At 48.4% G+C, this 15,395-nt stretch overlaps 1 protein-coding gene across 2 annotated transcripts in view; it reads right to left on the bottom strand.

Moving 5' to 3' along the window:
- The window catches only part of FRMD4B (FERM domain containing 4B), an 80,040-nt gene extending 65,536 nt beyond the window's left edge, over positions 1–14,504 (bottom strand). Inside the window, exon 1 of one of the 2 annotated variants that reach the window (XM_051788898.1) lies at positions 14,343–14,504. In XM_051788898.1, coding sequence (XP_051644858.1) covers positions 14,343–14,504 — 162 coding nt within the window. Of the gene's footprint in view, positions 1–4,400; positions 4,862–14,342 lie in introns of those variants that run through there. The other variant, XM_051788899.1, reaches the window with a different exon arrangement.
- Positions 14,505–15,395: the final 891 nt, after the last annotated feature.

The raw sequence follows: 15,395 nt of genomic DNA, 5'->3' as shown, positions 1-15,395 counted from the left end.
TCTGGAAGGAAGGGGCCTGCATGCAGCTGGGGGGAAGAGGGAAAAAGTTAAAATGGTTTAAATGACCTCAGAGTTTCCTGGTGTGTCTGTTGGGAGAGCAAAGCTTCATCATATTCCAGCACTTGGAATCGCTCAAAACTTTAAGGAACAAGCAGAAAAATAACAAACAGAAGTTTGGGTTTATACCAGCATTTCTAAGGAAGCTCTTTAAAGGATCTGCAAAGGTTTCCAAAAACACCATGATGCACATTTTGTGGAGCCTGTCTGCAGCTCACAGACCCTCCTTGACCAATGTAGGTGCCTGTCACCCAGTGTCCCAGGGTGGGAGGTGCTCAGGGGGAAACAGATGAGGATTAGAAATGCTCCCCTGTCCCACAGGTGAAGATCTGGGAAGCACACCCCCATCCCACCCCACTGTGTGCTTCTCCACCACCTGCAAGAGCTCCCAAGTGATGCCTCTTCTGCATGGCTGCCCTCCCCTTACAGTGTCCTGGACTCACAACACCTCCTGCAAAACACCACAAGTCACTCAGGGCCCAAAAACTCAGGTTTTCCCAGCCTCTGCTCACACCAGCCCAGGCAGCCAGTGGGTTCCTGCCAAGGCACAGAGACACAATAAATCCACTGTGATGGCAATGGCAGAACTACCAGCTTTACAGGGACAGACCATGTCTCCAGACATACTGCCTCTCCTTCCTAATCTTTAAGTAATAAGGAAATCCTGGCTTCAGTGTAGTCAATTAATTTTGCCATTAATTTTAATAGGGTCAAGATTTTGCCTTAAATCATTTGTTATCTTACTATTACCCTTTAACAGAAGCCAGTATCTGCTTAATGTTAAATAGCCAGCAATGCACTGAAGTGGCTGGCTCCATCTTTCACCCTTTGTGCTATGGCACGATTGCCCAGAGAAGCTGTGGATGCCCCATTCCTGGAATTGTTCAAGGTCAGGTTGGATGGAGCTCTAAGCAACCCGGTCAAAAGGTGTCCCTGCCTGTGGCAGGGGGGTTGGACCTGGATGATCTTTAAGGTCACTCCCGACCCAGGCCCATTCTATTGCATCTCACCAGCGTGACTCCAAGTGCCACCCTCATCATTCCAAAGAGCTGCAGAGCCCACCCTGGCTCTTCACATTCCCATCCCTGCTTTACCCACAGCAATTGCAGGGACTGTACAGAGCCATTCCCAGTCTTGGTGTTCTTTCTCAGGACCAGCCAGGCAGGGACAGATGACTGAATGACACGTACAGAAACGATGTTTTATTTCTCTCCAGCCTGCCTCATCTTAAGTGCAAGTTTTGCACTTTGATGCCCCTTTGATGATGCTTTACATGGAAATGTTGGCTCTGCCAAAGTTTGGCAGAGAGTTAGAGATAAAACACAGCGTCTGGAACAGGGGGCTGAGAGGCTCCCTGGGTTGCATGGCACCTTCCTAAAATAGCCATGTGAACTGGAGATACGATGAAAAAACTGGCTCCTGCAGAGCATCAACTGACTTTCATGTAAGCCCCACCAGCTGAGCCAGTGAAAAAGTCTGGCAAACAAGCAGCTCAAGTGCTCTCCCTCACCGCAGGCACTCTGGCTTCGCAGGGCCAAGTGCCAGCACACTTTCCATGCAGTTCTGCTTTTTCCCATTTATTCTATTATTTCCTCATTGCAGGGGATGGAAAATCTAAGGGACTTCATTTTCTCTATTGATGGTTTGTACAGGATGACAGACACAGCCTCTTGTGGTCATCAGAAAGATCCCACTCATCGGAGCAGGTCGTGCAGCTCTAAATCTCCTCCTCCTCTCCCAAAGTTCTCAGAAATAATGATGAGCACATTGCAATAAAAAAACCCCAAAACTAAAGAGCAGTGATAAATTAAAATCCAGGGAATAATTAATTCAATCATCCTCAAAATGATAAATCCAATATTCCAGCCAGGAGATAAAGCCCTTTGCCAAGAGCAAAATATAAGCAGGAGAGTTGCTGCTTCCTGCTCTCTACCAGAAGCAGTCAATGTAAAAAACTCACCCCTCTCCTCCCCACAAGGAAATGTTGCAGGGTAGATGCTCTTCCTGATGCTACCCATGGTTGTTTCCTGTACTTGCTGTTGCTCCAGCCCACGTGGGGCTGCAGGAGATGTTCACCCATGACCTGTGCACGCTCAAGTGCACAGGCAGCACTGGCTCCCATGGCAGGAGGCAGAGGGACAAACTGCTGCAGAAAAGCCTTCCCTGGCTATGCTGGCCCCAGACTTTCCAGCTGACAATCAGCATTCAGGCAGCATTTCACCTCTCCTGACACTGCCAAAGGCCACAGAATCTCACTGGCAGTGTTATCACAGATGCTGAGTCCCTCTGACAGAGGGGGAGAGGTTAGCCATCCTCTTGAAGGAACAGTCCCCCTGCTGCATGAGTATTCTCCTTAAAGGTGTCTCATGCTGAAAACTGAAGTGTTTCTCGAACATTTCACAAGTGTTGATGTACCATTCCTATCACTTTGCAATGTATTTAAAACAACAACAAGAAAGGAAAAGGCAGGCAACTCTAAAGCTACAAAAAAAAAAAAAAAGGAAAATTAATAGGAAACAATCAGTACAAATATCAAGTCAATGAAATCCAACATCTGCTTTCCTTGGCAGAACACAGCTAATAAATTTGTGTCTGGTGGAGACATACTTATCACCAGCAGTGCTGAGACACTGCAGGCAGGTCATTACCGCACACAAGCCCATGGTGATGTTTTGTTCCAGTGCAATCTCCTGGGAATTCAGAGGAAAAAAGATCCTGTGGGATCAGAGAGCTTTCCTGATGTTCCCTGACAGAACAAATGCACCAGCAGCCTGGGGAAGGACACTGTGGGGAGGCAGCAGCACCCTCTGTCCCTGGACGAGCAGTGCCCACCGTGGGGCAGGACTGGACATCTGCCCTCCCATGACCTGTTCTGACCTTCACTCCTCAGCCAGGAGGCAAAGCAGTTAAGAAGCTCCTGCTTCTTTGCTTAAGTCTCTACAACATGAATCTCAGGAGATATTCTGCGTAGAGCTTCTGGCAACTTTTTCTGTGTTCTACCCCACCCCAGAAGCCATGCCTGACCCACTTGAACAAACTCTGCTTTTCCTGTAATGGGAATAGTTACAGAAAACTAAAAACCACCCTTACAGAGGGGTTTCCCATCTCAAGAGACCTGCATCCTACCCTTGATGCCTCTCTGCCTCTCCTGAACCCTGAAGATTTCCCCCATCTCTGGTGGCTTCTCACAGGATGCTCCTCTGTCCCCCCCTACACCACCTCCAGCTCATCCCCCTGGGTTGGGTTTTTGAGGGAAGGTTCCCGAGGCAGGAGACACAGGCAAAGCAAGCTCTGACCAAATATCTGCCATCCTCTCCAGGTTTGTGCTTATCCTACTCCTGGCCTTTTCCAGCCACTCACGCTTGGCAGCAGACCTTCAGGAAACCCAGATGCCAATCTTGAAAAGACATTAGATGAGAAGGAGATGAAAAATAATTTTAAAAAAGGCTATAGCTCAAGTCCACCTGCATTGCCTTTGAATCTATAACTTTAAAAATCCTGAGCCTTCTGTAAGAAGTCAAAATAGCAGGCAGTGGGCTGGAGCAGGCAGGGAGCAGGGCTTCTGTGTGGTGAGGAGAAAGCAAGCCCAGTGCCAGCACCTTGCCAGGCACTCAGGGGGGCTGATCTGGGAGGCTCCACACTCCACTTTTTAAGCAAAACAAGTGTCTTGGATCACAGACTCTTTCTCAGCAGCCGTTACCCAGCTCCATGTGCACTGCTGCACCTCCAGCCAACCTCTTCACGAGGCTTTTTTGGGGGGTGAGAGGGGTGGGGACCTTCTGAGGAGACATTTAATAGTTGCATGCTGAAAGGAGTTACTGTACCAGGCTCCGACTGCCTTTTCTTGGGACTCATGAATCTGTGCTTTGTTCGGGTTAAGTCATATCTCAGAGCAGCCTATAAGAGTAATCTCTGAAAAGAGGTTCTCTATAACAAGAAGTTATAGACCTGCTCTCCAGCTACAGCAAAGTTACCAGAATCCAGCATGGATTTAGCCCTTTCCTAAAGCAGCCAAGGCAGCACTTACAACAAAGGCAGGAAAAAGCAGCTGTAAATGCTGGGATAAACAAACAGCCCCTTATCTCCACAATGGAGTGCAAAATAAATTTTTATGGAGTGATCCTTCAAGGCAAAGAGAAGAGCAAGCAGAAAGGTTTCAGCCTGTACCACCCAAGTACCCCAAAACAAACTCTCTTTGCTCCGTGCTGCTTTCTGGCTGCCGGTTCTCCTGCGCTCACAGCCCCGAGTTCTGCACAAGGTTTAACTCGGGGGCACACTTGAACAACACTAAACAACATTATCCGCCACTGCTAAACATCAAAAATTAAAATATAGCCTCTTACCTCCACGTCACACACCCTGCTGGTTTAAAAGGACTGAAGAAACTCAAGAAGTACTCACAGCGTGCATGTGCTAAGCCTTCATGTTTTCTGTACATTCAAGCTGGGGGAAGAAGGGAGACACGATCCCGGGCTTCTTCCGTTGCCATATAATCTGAAGGAAGTGACCTCTGCATTTGTTGCTTTGATTACAGATTCAGAAACAAAAGCCCTTCCACTGTGAGTCAGGGGACACAAGGGGTTGAAATGTGATTGTTAAAAACGGAGGCGAGCTGAGAAAGCGTTACAATTGCGGGTTTTTTTCTTTTGTAATATTAACCCCTTTAATGGTGAAACAAAACCAAGTTAAAAACCAGCAGCTACCAACTGAAGGCACATCACAGATGCCAGTCCTGAGGCAGTGACACCTTGGTCCCTGCCAGCCCCTGCACCCCAGCACACAGCTGAGGAGTCCCACACCAACAGCTCTGTGCTCACTGGGGGCTGCCATCACTCCTCCAGCTCTTCCACCCCACTCATCCAGGAGACAGAAGGGGCCTTTTCGTTAAAATTTAGCACAGTGAGAACTTCAAGTCACTCCCACTTTCAATCCCTTGGAGCAAGGCTGAGCCCTGCGGCAGCAGGAGCCTCTCTGACCCATCTGAAGGGATACAGGAATGGAGATAACCAGAGCCTGTCTTCTCAGCACATCCACCCTCACTTCACACACACACCTCCACAGACCCTCCCTGCAACAGACACCCCCAGGTACAGCGTTTCACTGGATTTCTCCCAAACTCCTTTCCAAAGCATGGATTTGCTGTCTCTGATGTGGGTGCTGCCCTCTGGAGAGGGAACCAGGAGTGCAGACACAGTTTATGCCCTTGGCCATCAATCTGAATTTGTCCTGGGATCAGGGCTGGGCTCCACGAGTTTACTTTGCTACTGGTAGAGATGTAAGAGCAAATCATCTACCTGCTGTTCTGCTGCTCCCTTTGCAGGCTGTTCTCTGTGTGCAGAACACAGAGCTGCACTTCGTCTCCCCGATTTCTTCTCCTCTGACACATCAACCTGCAAGGCTTCACACACCTCTAGGCTCTGACACAGCAGCACTAACTGTGTAATTGTGCCAGGCAAACAACTATGTAACACTGCTTTTACTGCAGACAGAAAGAACAGAGAACTGTGCACCCAAATTCAGGAGGCTGCAACCTCCAGAGCCCCAATGTGACCTACAAGCCTGGTACACAAGAGGCACTCGATCTCACATCTACACTATTACATGCAGCTACTTCAAAATCTAAAACACAAATCTGTTCCTCTTTCACAAGCACAGCCCAGGATCATTAATTTCCTTTTATGTGCTGTTAGGACGGGTACCCAAGGTTTTAAATAACACCACTGACTCACATCCTCTGGCCACACAAATTACAGTAGGAAAACTGATGCCAACAGAACAACCCACCCCAGGACCACAGCATCCAACATGGGCTGGGAGATACAGGCTGGGGGAGCATCACAGAACATCAACAGAGCACAGGAGCACCAAAACAACCTCACCTGAGAGCAAGAACAATCTCTTTTGTTTAGTTGGATGCTCTTATTCAGTTATTTATGCTCCTAGCTGAGTAGTCACTATGAACACAGAGGACAGACTATGAAGACCTTTCCACCCCAACTTTTATAATCCAGGGATCTGTTTTAATAGAAAAAAAATAAGTTCAACACCTGGAACAAACTAATTTGCTTGTGTTAGAATGGAAAGCAAGAACCTCAGGGTCAAACTTCTGAAAGCAACACTTTAGAGGCACAGCTCCTACTTCTTAGAGGTTCCAAGCCCTCTTGGTCCAAATAAAGTCCCCCAGACAGGAGGCTCTGTGTACTGAGTGTTTGAGGCCAACAAGGGGCTCCACGAAGCTGCAGAGCACTGTGTAAATCAAGAGCCTTCCCAACCCTGCTAGGGAGGGAAGCAGGGCTGGTCCACCTGATCACACAGTGATTCATCCCAGATCCCCTCACCTGGGGCTGCCTTTCTGAATTACCATCAACCCAGACACCTCCAGAGGGCAACTTGCCCTAGTTACCCCAGACACCTGGGATGCAGTGAGATGCCAGAGGTGTCTCGCTCTCCTTGTTTAATTCAGAAGAACTAGCTTTGATCAAACATCCACCTTTTAAATAGCTGCAGACAGAGAGTTGTCTCTTTTTTCCCCAAAGTTACTTTGTAAAAGCCAACGTTCTCATAGTCATGAGACTACAAAAGCTTTCCAAGCAATGCTCAATATCACAGGTTTCATAAAAAAAACATAAGCTGGCCCCACATCAGGCAGGAGGGTGCCAAGTCAGGTCCAGCCAGCTGGTCCAGACTGCACCAGCAACCTAAGGGGTAGCAGCCCAGACAGTTTTGGGAAAGGATTTCAGAGCAACAAACTTGCATTTGTCTCCAAAACACAGACTCCAAAGCCCCAAAAATAAGATGGAAAACAGACAGTGAGTCATGTTTCCTTAGAGAAATGACGTGAAGGTTACCTGGGTGGTGCCAACTTCTGCCCTGCTGGGATAACCACAGGGACAGGAATAGCTGGAGGAGAAGAGCACGGCTGCTCAGGGGATCCAGGGCTCCCAAACAAACACAGACCTGAGCTGTGTAATTCAGCTGTACAGAAAACTTGTCTAAATGAGAAAAATTAAAAGTTTAAAAGAAATACAGTGCACCCATAGGAGGTGGGAAGCTGTTGGGAGTTGAGCAGGGGGAAGTCCCTGCAACTCTGAGGCCCCAGAAGAGCTCCAAGCTGGGTTTGGGGATGGCAGTGCCAAACCTCAAAGGGTACACGACCCTACAGCAAATGCAGCACACCCCAGCCTCTCTGATAAGGTGAACAGATGCAGTGTGCTTGATATGAGAGAGGAATTACTGCCACTTTCCCTATGGCTTAGCAAACACCACCGTTCACACCTGCTAAGTGTGCCTGCCCAACCAGATTCCCCGTGGGCTTCATCTCCTCCAACATACTTGCCTTCCCTAAACAACTGTGGGAACCAAGCACGTCCAGTCCAGCAGCAGCCAAACAACTCAGCATGACAGGGTCCTCTTTGCCTAGGGAAGCCACCTTTCTAGAAACACTGTTCCCCTCATTCTTTTTCCCGCCTATCTCTAGCCTCAGTTTTCCTCTCCCACTGCACTTCTGCTGCCTTTTTTTCCTACCTGTTCACTTTCCCATGCTTTTTCAAGTTTGTGCTCAGTTTGGAGCATTGGGGGTTTTGACATAGATCTGAATGGGGTCAGGATTATTATTTTTTTATTCCTTGGTCTCTCCCCTCTCTTTCCTTGCTCGCACAGTATGTGCTTCTCATGCTACGTAATTCTTGCACTACTCTCTTCCACTCTTCCAGCTTAACTCCCATCCTCTAGCCCTTTGCCTCCCTTGCCCATGCACAAGCCGGTAAGCTGCCTGCATGAGACACCAACAAGCATGGCTCTCTCCAAACCACACACCCTGTGCCCAGCCCACCTCACCCTACCCAAAAACCACCAGCCCCACAAAAGGTGAAGCCAGGATGCTCAGAAAACAGCACGTAGCCAGCGGTGCCATGGGCATAAGTGCTGTGTGCAGTGACTTCACCATCACTATTCCCTGCTCTGCCACCACCTGTGCACAACAGCAAGTGGGGAGATGCACAGTGGGGCACCCATCACTTGGACACCCATCACCAGCACAGCACCTACTCCACCTCAGCTGGAAAAGCAATCACAAATGTCACAGTCTTAATCCTAATGTTGCTTGGACTTTCAGTGATGGTTTTTAATGGCTAAAACCAGCACATTTGGGCTCTTCTCAGCATTTTGATGACCCTTACTCTCCTCATCTCCTTCCCCAGTACACCACTGATGCATGTTTAAATGAATGATAGATCAATTAGTGGGGAAAAGTGTACATGTGTATTTGTGTGTGGGAGGGTATTTAAGCTAATATATTCCAGCACTGATAGCTTTATCCTCTTCGCAGTCCCTGAGAATGAACTGGCCTCCATCTGTACAGAAGATTACTAGAATTACTAATCACTAATTATGACTCAGAGGTTTTAAGAGCAATGCAGACTGTACAAGCATGGCCTGATTTTTAGAAAATGAGGAGACAAAGATAGCACAGCGTTATTTTAAGCACATGGACAGTCCATCCAAGATCACAAAGCACTGCACTGACAGCGCTTGCAAAAGGAGTGACAGAGAGCTAAACACTCAGAAGGACAAAAATTAAGCATGTGCCTGAAACACTTTCAATTTACCTTTTCACATGGTTCTTGTCCAGTCAGAGAGAGCTCACCAGCCTCTCTGCACAAGACTAAACTGGAGATTTATCCAGGCAAGCTCATACAGTGATACCTTTGTGCAGGACTCTGCTTCTGAGAAGTGGTGCCAGCGACATTTGAAATCTAACGTATTTGTGAGCTGCGTCAGATCGAAGAAAAAAATATTTATACAGGCCCAAGTGGCTCATGAATAGAAGGCACTGTTTGAAACTGGCACTGCGACACCCTGAAGGAAATGAGATGAAGTTCACAGTCTGGTTGTGAAGTTTGTCTGTGAGAGAAGAGGGAGAAGCGGTACAAAAATCATAATTTTTTTTGAATAAACTCTCTCAAACAGCAAACGCTGTATCATGAGCTCAGATGAAAATATGTCTGGCAGAGTGCTTTGGAAAGCTGCTGTTGGAAGCACATAGAGCCAAGATTAACTCTAAGCTGTCAAGAGGCAGTGCCCAGAGCCAGTCCTTCCTCAGCTCTGCTGGAGGCTCCCCCAAAGTCCCAACCACAGGGACACCTCCACGTGTCCTGTTTGGACATGATGGGGGTTTTAGCAGAGTCAAAGCTCTGCAGGTGACGTATGAGCAGCATCAGAGCATTAGATCAGATCCTGTAAAAAGGAAAACATCTGGATGAAAGCAGTCAGAGCAAAGCTTTTCCAGGACAACCGGTAATCCCCAGTGCGCAAGTTTAAATCGTTGGAGGGACACAGGCACATATTCTGTGTCCTCTAAAAAGGACTTCAAGCTCCCTTTGGAAAGTTCTGATCCATCAGGATGCTACAGATCTTTCTGCTGAGCATCACTCCTGAGGTCTGTCTGGTGTGGAAGAAGGAAAGCTCTGCCCTGACAATGCAGCCCCCACTCCATCCTCCCCCTCACTGCTCCAGCTTTTTATCACTGTGAAAAGAAAAGGAAAAAAGGCACCTCGACTTGATGTCAGCATTTTTTATAATGAAAAGTTAAGGTGTGGTAGCAGAGGAAACGTGGTGCTCACTATCCAAACCAACTACGTTAGCACCAGAGGAAACAGAAGTCAGCCACTTCCTCTCTCGCTCCTCCACCCCAGGTACTTATGGGCCAGACACACGTACAAAGCTGATTTATTGTGCTTCATCAGCAAAATTTTTTCACTTCACACAGTGGAAGTGACCTTTCAGAGGCTAAAAAGCACTTTGTCCAAAGGCCCACACGAAAAGTTCACACTTTCACACCAGAATTTATTAGCCAAATTACCAGTGTAACTGATAATCACAGTTATTTGTAAACTGCTTAGTCACAGAGATGCACTCACACTTGATTTCACATCCAGCAGATCAATCACAACATGCCATTGTATTCTGCAGGGAGTCTGGGGACAGTTTGCCTGGTTTCTCTTCCACTTTGTGTAGAGCAGACTGACTGACACACATTTAACCCTGACACTAAAGCATTCACTTGACCAGTTTTTAATTTATAGAGTTAGTTGCATATAGACTTTGATGCAAAGTTTCATTCATGCTTAGAACACAATGAGGAATCATTGTGCTGTGGGATGTATAGGTGGAAACTGGCATTGACACCTCAGGGGAAGACTTGCACCAAGATCTGTTAGTGTTGACATCCTAATGAAAATCAGGCCAGTGGTAATACAGCTGACTGAACACGGGATAGATGTCGATCCTCAAAGTTTTTGGCTTTGCCACTGTTTATTAACCTCATTTATATAAAAGTTTCACTTTGTTTTATTGCTCTATAATTAAATCTAAGACAGGTGGCCTATAAAACTAGCATGTGGAGAGCCCTGCAGAAAGTTTTCTTTTGGGAGAGCATCAGAACACCTAGAAATGCCATGCTGTCCCATCTTGGACAACAAGAGGGGCTCTGGGATGACCCCCAAAGCCCAGCTGCAGGCCATAGCCCCACAACAAAAAACAGCCCAAACTCCTTTCTCTGGCAGGAAACGAGAACCCTTGTGTGAAGGCTTTATGCTGAGTTGTCACCCAGGACTTTTTCCAAGCCCTAACAGCCCCAATAACTCATATTAACTTGCTGCTGTTAGACAGAAGACTTGTGCCAGCTTTTCCATCAGCTGTCTCTGTGAATCTGTTATTTCTAGGACAGGCTTCAAATACTCCCTGCCACGGACAAGACAATGTTCCCTGGCACACAACCCAAGCTCTCAGAGGATAAACTCACAAACTGTACAGCCCCCTCACCCTGCCTGGGTTCAGGGGTTATTTCAGAGTGAAACAGGACACCCCAGCAGTGCTCTGGTTCACAGGCTCCTCCAGATGAATAGGCTGTGGGCAAACAGGACATCTGTTCTCTTCTGGCAAGCACCCTGGAGCAGGGACCAGGGAAGCACCTGAGCTTGGCTTGCAGGGCTGGGGCTGAAGTCCCAGCACCAGTGACCAGGTAAGACCTTGGAAGGTGTTTCCCACACACATGCCAGAAACACAAAGGGTAAGGAGAAGGTGACTGGCAGAGGCTGGTTTGTTCATGTTGGGGTGGTTTTAGCTGGAATTAAAGCTGCTAAGGCAGGTAAGGGCTTTATGCTGGCAGAGAGGATTTCAGCCTCCCCTGGCCAGACGGTGCAGCCCCGTGACCACCTCTGCACCTGCTGGCTTCAAAAGGCAGAGGTGGGAGCCTTGCACAGGCACATGAAGGTGTTAGTGGCTTCTCCAGCTGGGACTTTAGCTCAGATCTCCCATGAGGCTAGGAAGTATTTTATATATTTTAAAATAGCAGAAAAAAAAAAAAAACATCTCACCAGAACAACAGATGTAGCAGCCTGGGGAGAAGGAATTCTGCTGGCTTTCCTTTCACCACAGTAATGTACTGATGATTAAACAGAGTTCTGCTAGCAGTGTCCAACTCACCCGAAAATAGCCACTTGCCCACAAAACAACATGAACTCCAAATACAGATCAAAGCCATCTGAAGTCTCCAGGGCTGAGCAGCAGCACAAGCACCTGTCACCTCACCCTTCCCTGCTCATCGCTTGCATGTGATGAGTAAAGCTCAGTGACCAAGTTCTGCCCTGTTTCCTGATCAGTTATACCATGTGCAGCCCAAGGAGTCCTCAGAGAGGGCAAAAGTGTAATTTTAGTCAGAAGAGCCTGCATATAAAACCAGTGTTATTTTTCACATCTGGAATAGGAATGCCAAGGAGTTACAGAAATATAAGTGGTCTTCAAGAAGCCAGGCTGGGAAAGGACTTGGTTAACCACCTATCCAGGTGTCAATTTTAATAAGAACACAGGGCAAAAAGGTGCTTTCATGTGGCTGCACTAAGTACAGGACTTGTAGCAAATATCTGAGAGGACAAAGAACATCCCTGGCAGGTAGAATAGTGCTGTTACACCCATTATACAAAGAACAGGGGCACAGAGGAGGAAGACAGTCTGCCCAAGACAATGCAGAATCTATGGTAATGATGGGACACAATCCCATGCCCAAGATTAGAGCTGAGTCCCAGAGACACTACAAAATCCACCTCCTCAGAGAAACAACCCCACAGAGAGCTCTGCACTGCACGTTTTGCTCCTGCATTGCTCCACTGAGCCCAAGGTGAGCAAGTGTAACCCAGAACAGCTGTATGTAAAGGCCACTCAGCTACAATCTCTAGCTGTTTCCATAGCTTAAAGTGCCTAAAAAAAAATTGAAAAAAATATATTTGATTCAACTTCTTGCAGGGCTCTGGTATCTAACCAGTTGGGTGACATTTAATGCTGTGTACTCAGTCCTGCACTGGCTGGATTCAGCCAGAGGTTTGAGTAGCCAAGACTCCAGCACAAAAAGCCAAGTGTTACGCAACCCAGCAAGGAAGAGCTGCAGGGCATTCTTTCAGCCATCTCACTTTAATACATCCCAAATTACCACTAGGAAATTCCTGATGTTAAAATGTGAGATTTGCCTTGTTCCTGCTGGGTTTCATCTCCTGGGGATGACCCTTGGAGCAGTGAGTGTGGAGCAACAGGTCCCTGTATGTCCCCAGCAACCTGGTTGTGACAAGCTGTGGGCAGAGGGGAGAGGGGAAGAGGCACTCCCTGTCCACTCCCTTGGCTCAAGGTCTGCCTGGAAAGATGACAGAAAGACCAACCTCCCCTCTTTACCTATTTTCACTTTTGGACACATGTACAAGTCAGTGATGCTTTTCACGAAGACAAGATTAACCTACAAATAGCAACTAGGACACAGTAAGTTTGGGCAGAGACACAGTCACACTTTGTTTTTGAAAAAATCTCTTTTCACTTCAAGCCAACTATCGGAGAATGGCAGCTGAGCAGGCTGAATACAGCTGTTGTCAGAGCTGGTCCTCACCAAGCCATTATTCCAGCCTTGGAGGGATGGAATTTGCCTCCATGGGGATGCACTGGAGAGCAAGGGCAGTCTGAGCTCCACACTCTTTATGTGATGGACTCCAAAAATAAACACCCATGAAGTACAGGTGTAGCTGTGTTTTATTTATAGAGAAAGCAGAGCACCAGGACTTCATCCCACCACATTCCTTCAGCTCAGTAAAGATGGGCAAATGAGGAGCAATGATGCCTTTACTCCTGCATTCCCTAACTAGTCATGATCCATATTCCTCAACTGACACCCGTGTCAGACACATCACAAGGTGCTTACATCCATCACCTGTACAAAAATGCCAAGATGCATTCCAGCACTTGGAAGCAGTTCTGTCACTGTAAAGCTGTTCTCCCATTCCTGAGCATACCTTAAAGCTAAATAGCAGCAGATCCCTTCAGGATTAAATAGGCACAGATGTCTTGTTAGCATGACTTTCCCATGGAAGTTAAATCTTGATGCTTCTGGAGAGCTGTGTCTGTTTGCTACGAGCTGTGTCATTCTCTGTATTGCAACACACCAGGAGGAGGGAAGAAGCTGTTTTGAAACACTCAAGTAATGTAGCAAACACGCACACTGACACTGGGACCCGGCACGCAGCACTAGTTTACACGTGAGACAGATATAGAGACACACAGAAATAAACAACTGCCAGCAAGAACAGACTCCAAGAAGAGTGGCACCACCCTCACTGCAACTGGATACCAGTCACTGCAAGTATGGGTTGTGTTTCCTGCCTGCAGGAAGGGGAGCCCCCCAACTGCTGTTCCAGGACTCATTGCAGCCCCCCCAGGCAGAACCACTTTGCAATGCAAAAGACTATCACGTTACAAGTTGCCACTATTCAGTGACACAAACACAGCAGAAAAGGCTACAGCCAGTCTCTCCCATGGTGGGGGGGCATTGTGCTCCCAGTGCCCGATGGCAGCACAGCCAGAGCTGAGCTCTGTCCCCCAGATCTTAGTGCAAGGATGGTGACAGCAGCAAGAGGGGCTCCGAGGGGCTGTGATACAAGGGGGCAGCTGGCTGCCAAAACCCACTTTTAGATAAACTGACTTATAAAACGTATTTGGCACAGAAAACATCTCTCCCAAACCCTGAATTCAGGCACGGCAATACCGGACATCAGTATCAGCTCAGACCCAGGTTAGGAACGCTGAGTACTTTCCCAGCTCTTGCCTCGATGCTCTTCACCCCATCCCGTCCCCGCCTCACCGCGGGGTGCGCACCGAGGTACCGCTCCGGAGGGCGAGCACGCACCCGTCAGGTGCCGCGATGCTTTTCCAAACAAAACCTGGGGCGATGACCAGGGTGGGGTTTTTTTTACCTGGTAGACATCCCGGAGGCCACACCACGCTCGCAGGGCTTGCCGGCACGCCCGCAGCCGGGCCGCGTACCATCGTCTGAGCGCTGCCACCGTCACCGTCCACACGAAACGGCTCCCGCTGAACAGCAGATCCTCCACCCCGCACATGAACACCGAAGCCATGAGCTGCTCCACCGGGAAAACAAACCCCCCGTCCCGGCTGGCTCCCGCTGCCTCGCTCAGACGCCTGGCATGACGGCAGCCTGGCTTTATACGGCGGGCGGCGGGCAGGGGTGTTGCACAGAGCCAGGGTCAAGCCTTAAAACAAACTCCTCTTTCACGGCGCTTCCTGGGCAGATTCCCAGGCATGCCCCGGCGCCTGACGCCCAGCCAGCGGCTGCAGTAGCTCAGCCCTACCAGCAGCTCACACAGCAGCCTTGTCCTTCTTAGCAGCTTATATAAAGCTCTGTTAAGCTCCAGTAGCTACCACTATGTTTTCTAATTAAATTTTAACCCTTTTGCCATATGCCCTGACAACAACCCCATTTAGGCGCTGCGGGAGGAGAGGAAGCCGCTCGCCGGCGTTAAGCGCTGCCGCACTTGAGTGAGCTGGGCAGGCGCTGCACACACACACCCGGCGCTATCTGCCTCCGACACCTCATTATCTGCCATACAGGGAACAAAGCTGTCATCGTTTTCTCCCGGCTGAGCCCGTGATCAAATTATACACTAGAAATCCTACTCGAAAAAAAAGCACCTCTGGGAGCCAGCAAGTGGAGGAAAGAGGGAAATAATAAGAGCTCAGAATAGTCCTGCAGAAACAGAATCATAGAATACACCTTGGAAGGGACATTAAAGAACATCTCGTTCCAACCCCGTGCCCCGGGCAGGGACACCTTCCACTAGACCAGATTGCTCCAACCTGGCTTTGAACACCTTCAGGGATGGGGCAGCCACAGCTTCTCTCAGGCTCCTATGCCAGAGCCTCATCACCCTCACATCACCTCACAGAAGCACTAACTTCTCTTCCAGCTCAGAATGTGGCAAATACCCACAGCTCAGAGCCATCTCTGT

This window comes from Manacus candei, unplaced genomic scaffold, assembly GCF_025592945.1.
Source record: "Manacus candei isolate 608988 ecotype Guabito, Panama unplaced genomic scaffold, ASM2559294v1 h1tg000025l, whole genome shotgun sequence".
In the NCBI taxonomy this organism is placed as follows: Eukaryota; Metazoa; Chordata; class Aves; order Passeriformes; family Pipridae; genus Manacus; species Manacus candei.
The sequence above is the reverse complement of the archived record's forward strand: the minus strand, read 5'-3'. Positions and strand labels throughout refer to the sequence as shown.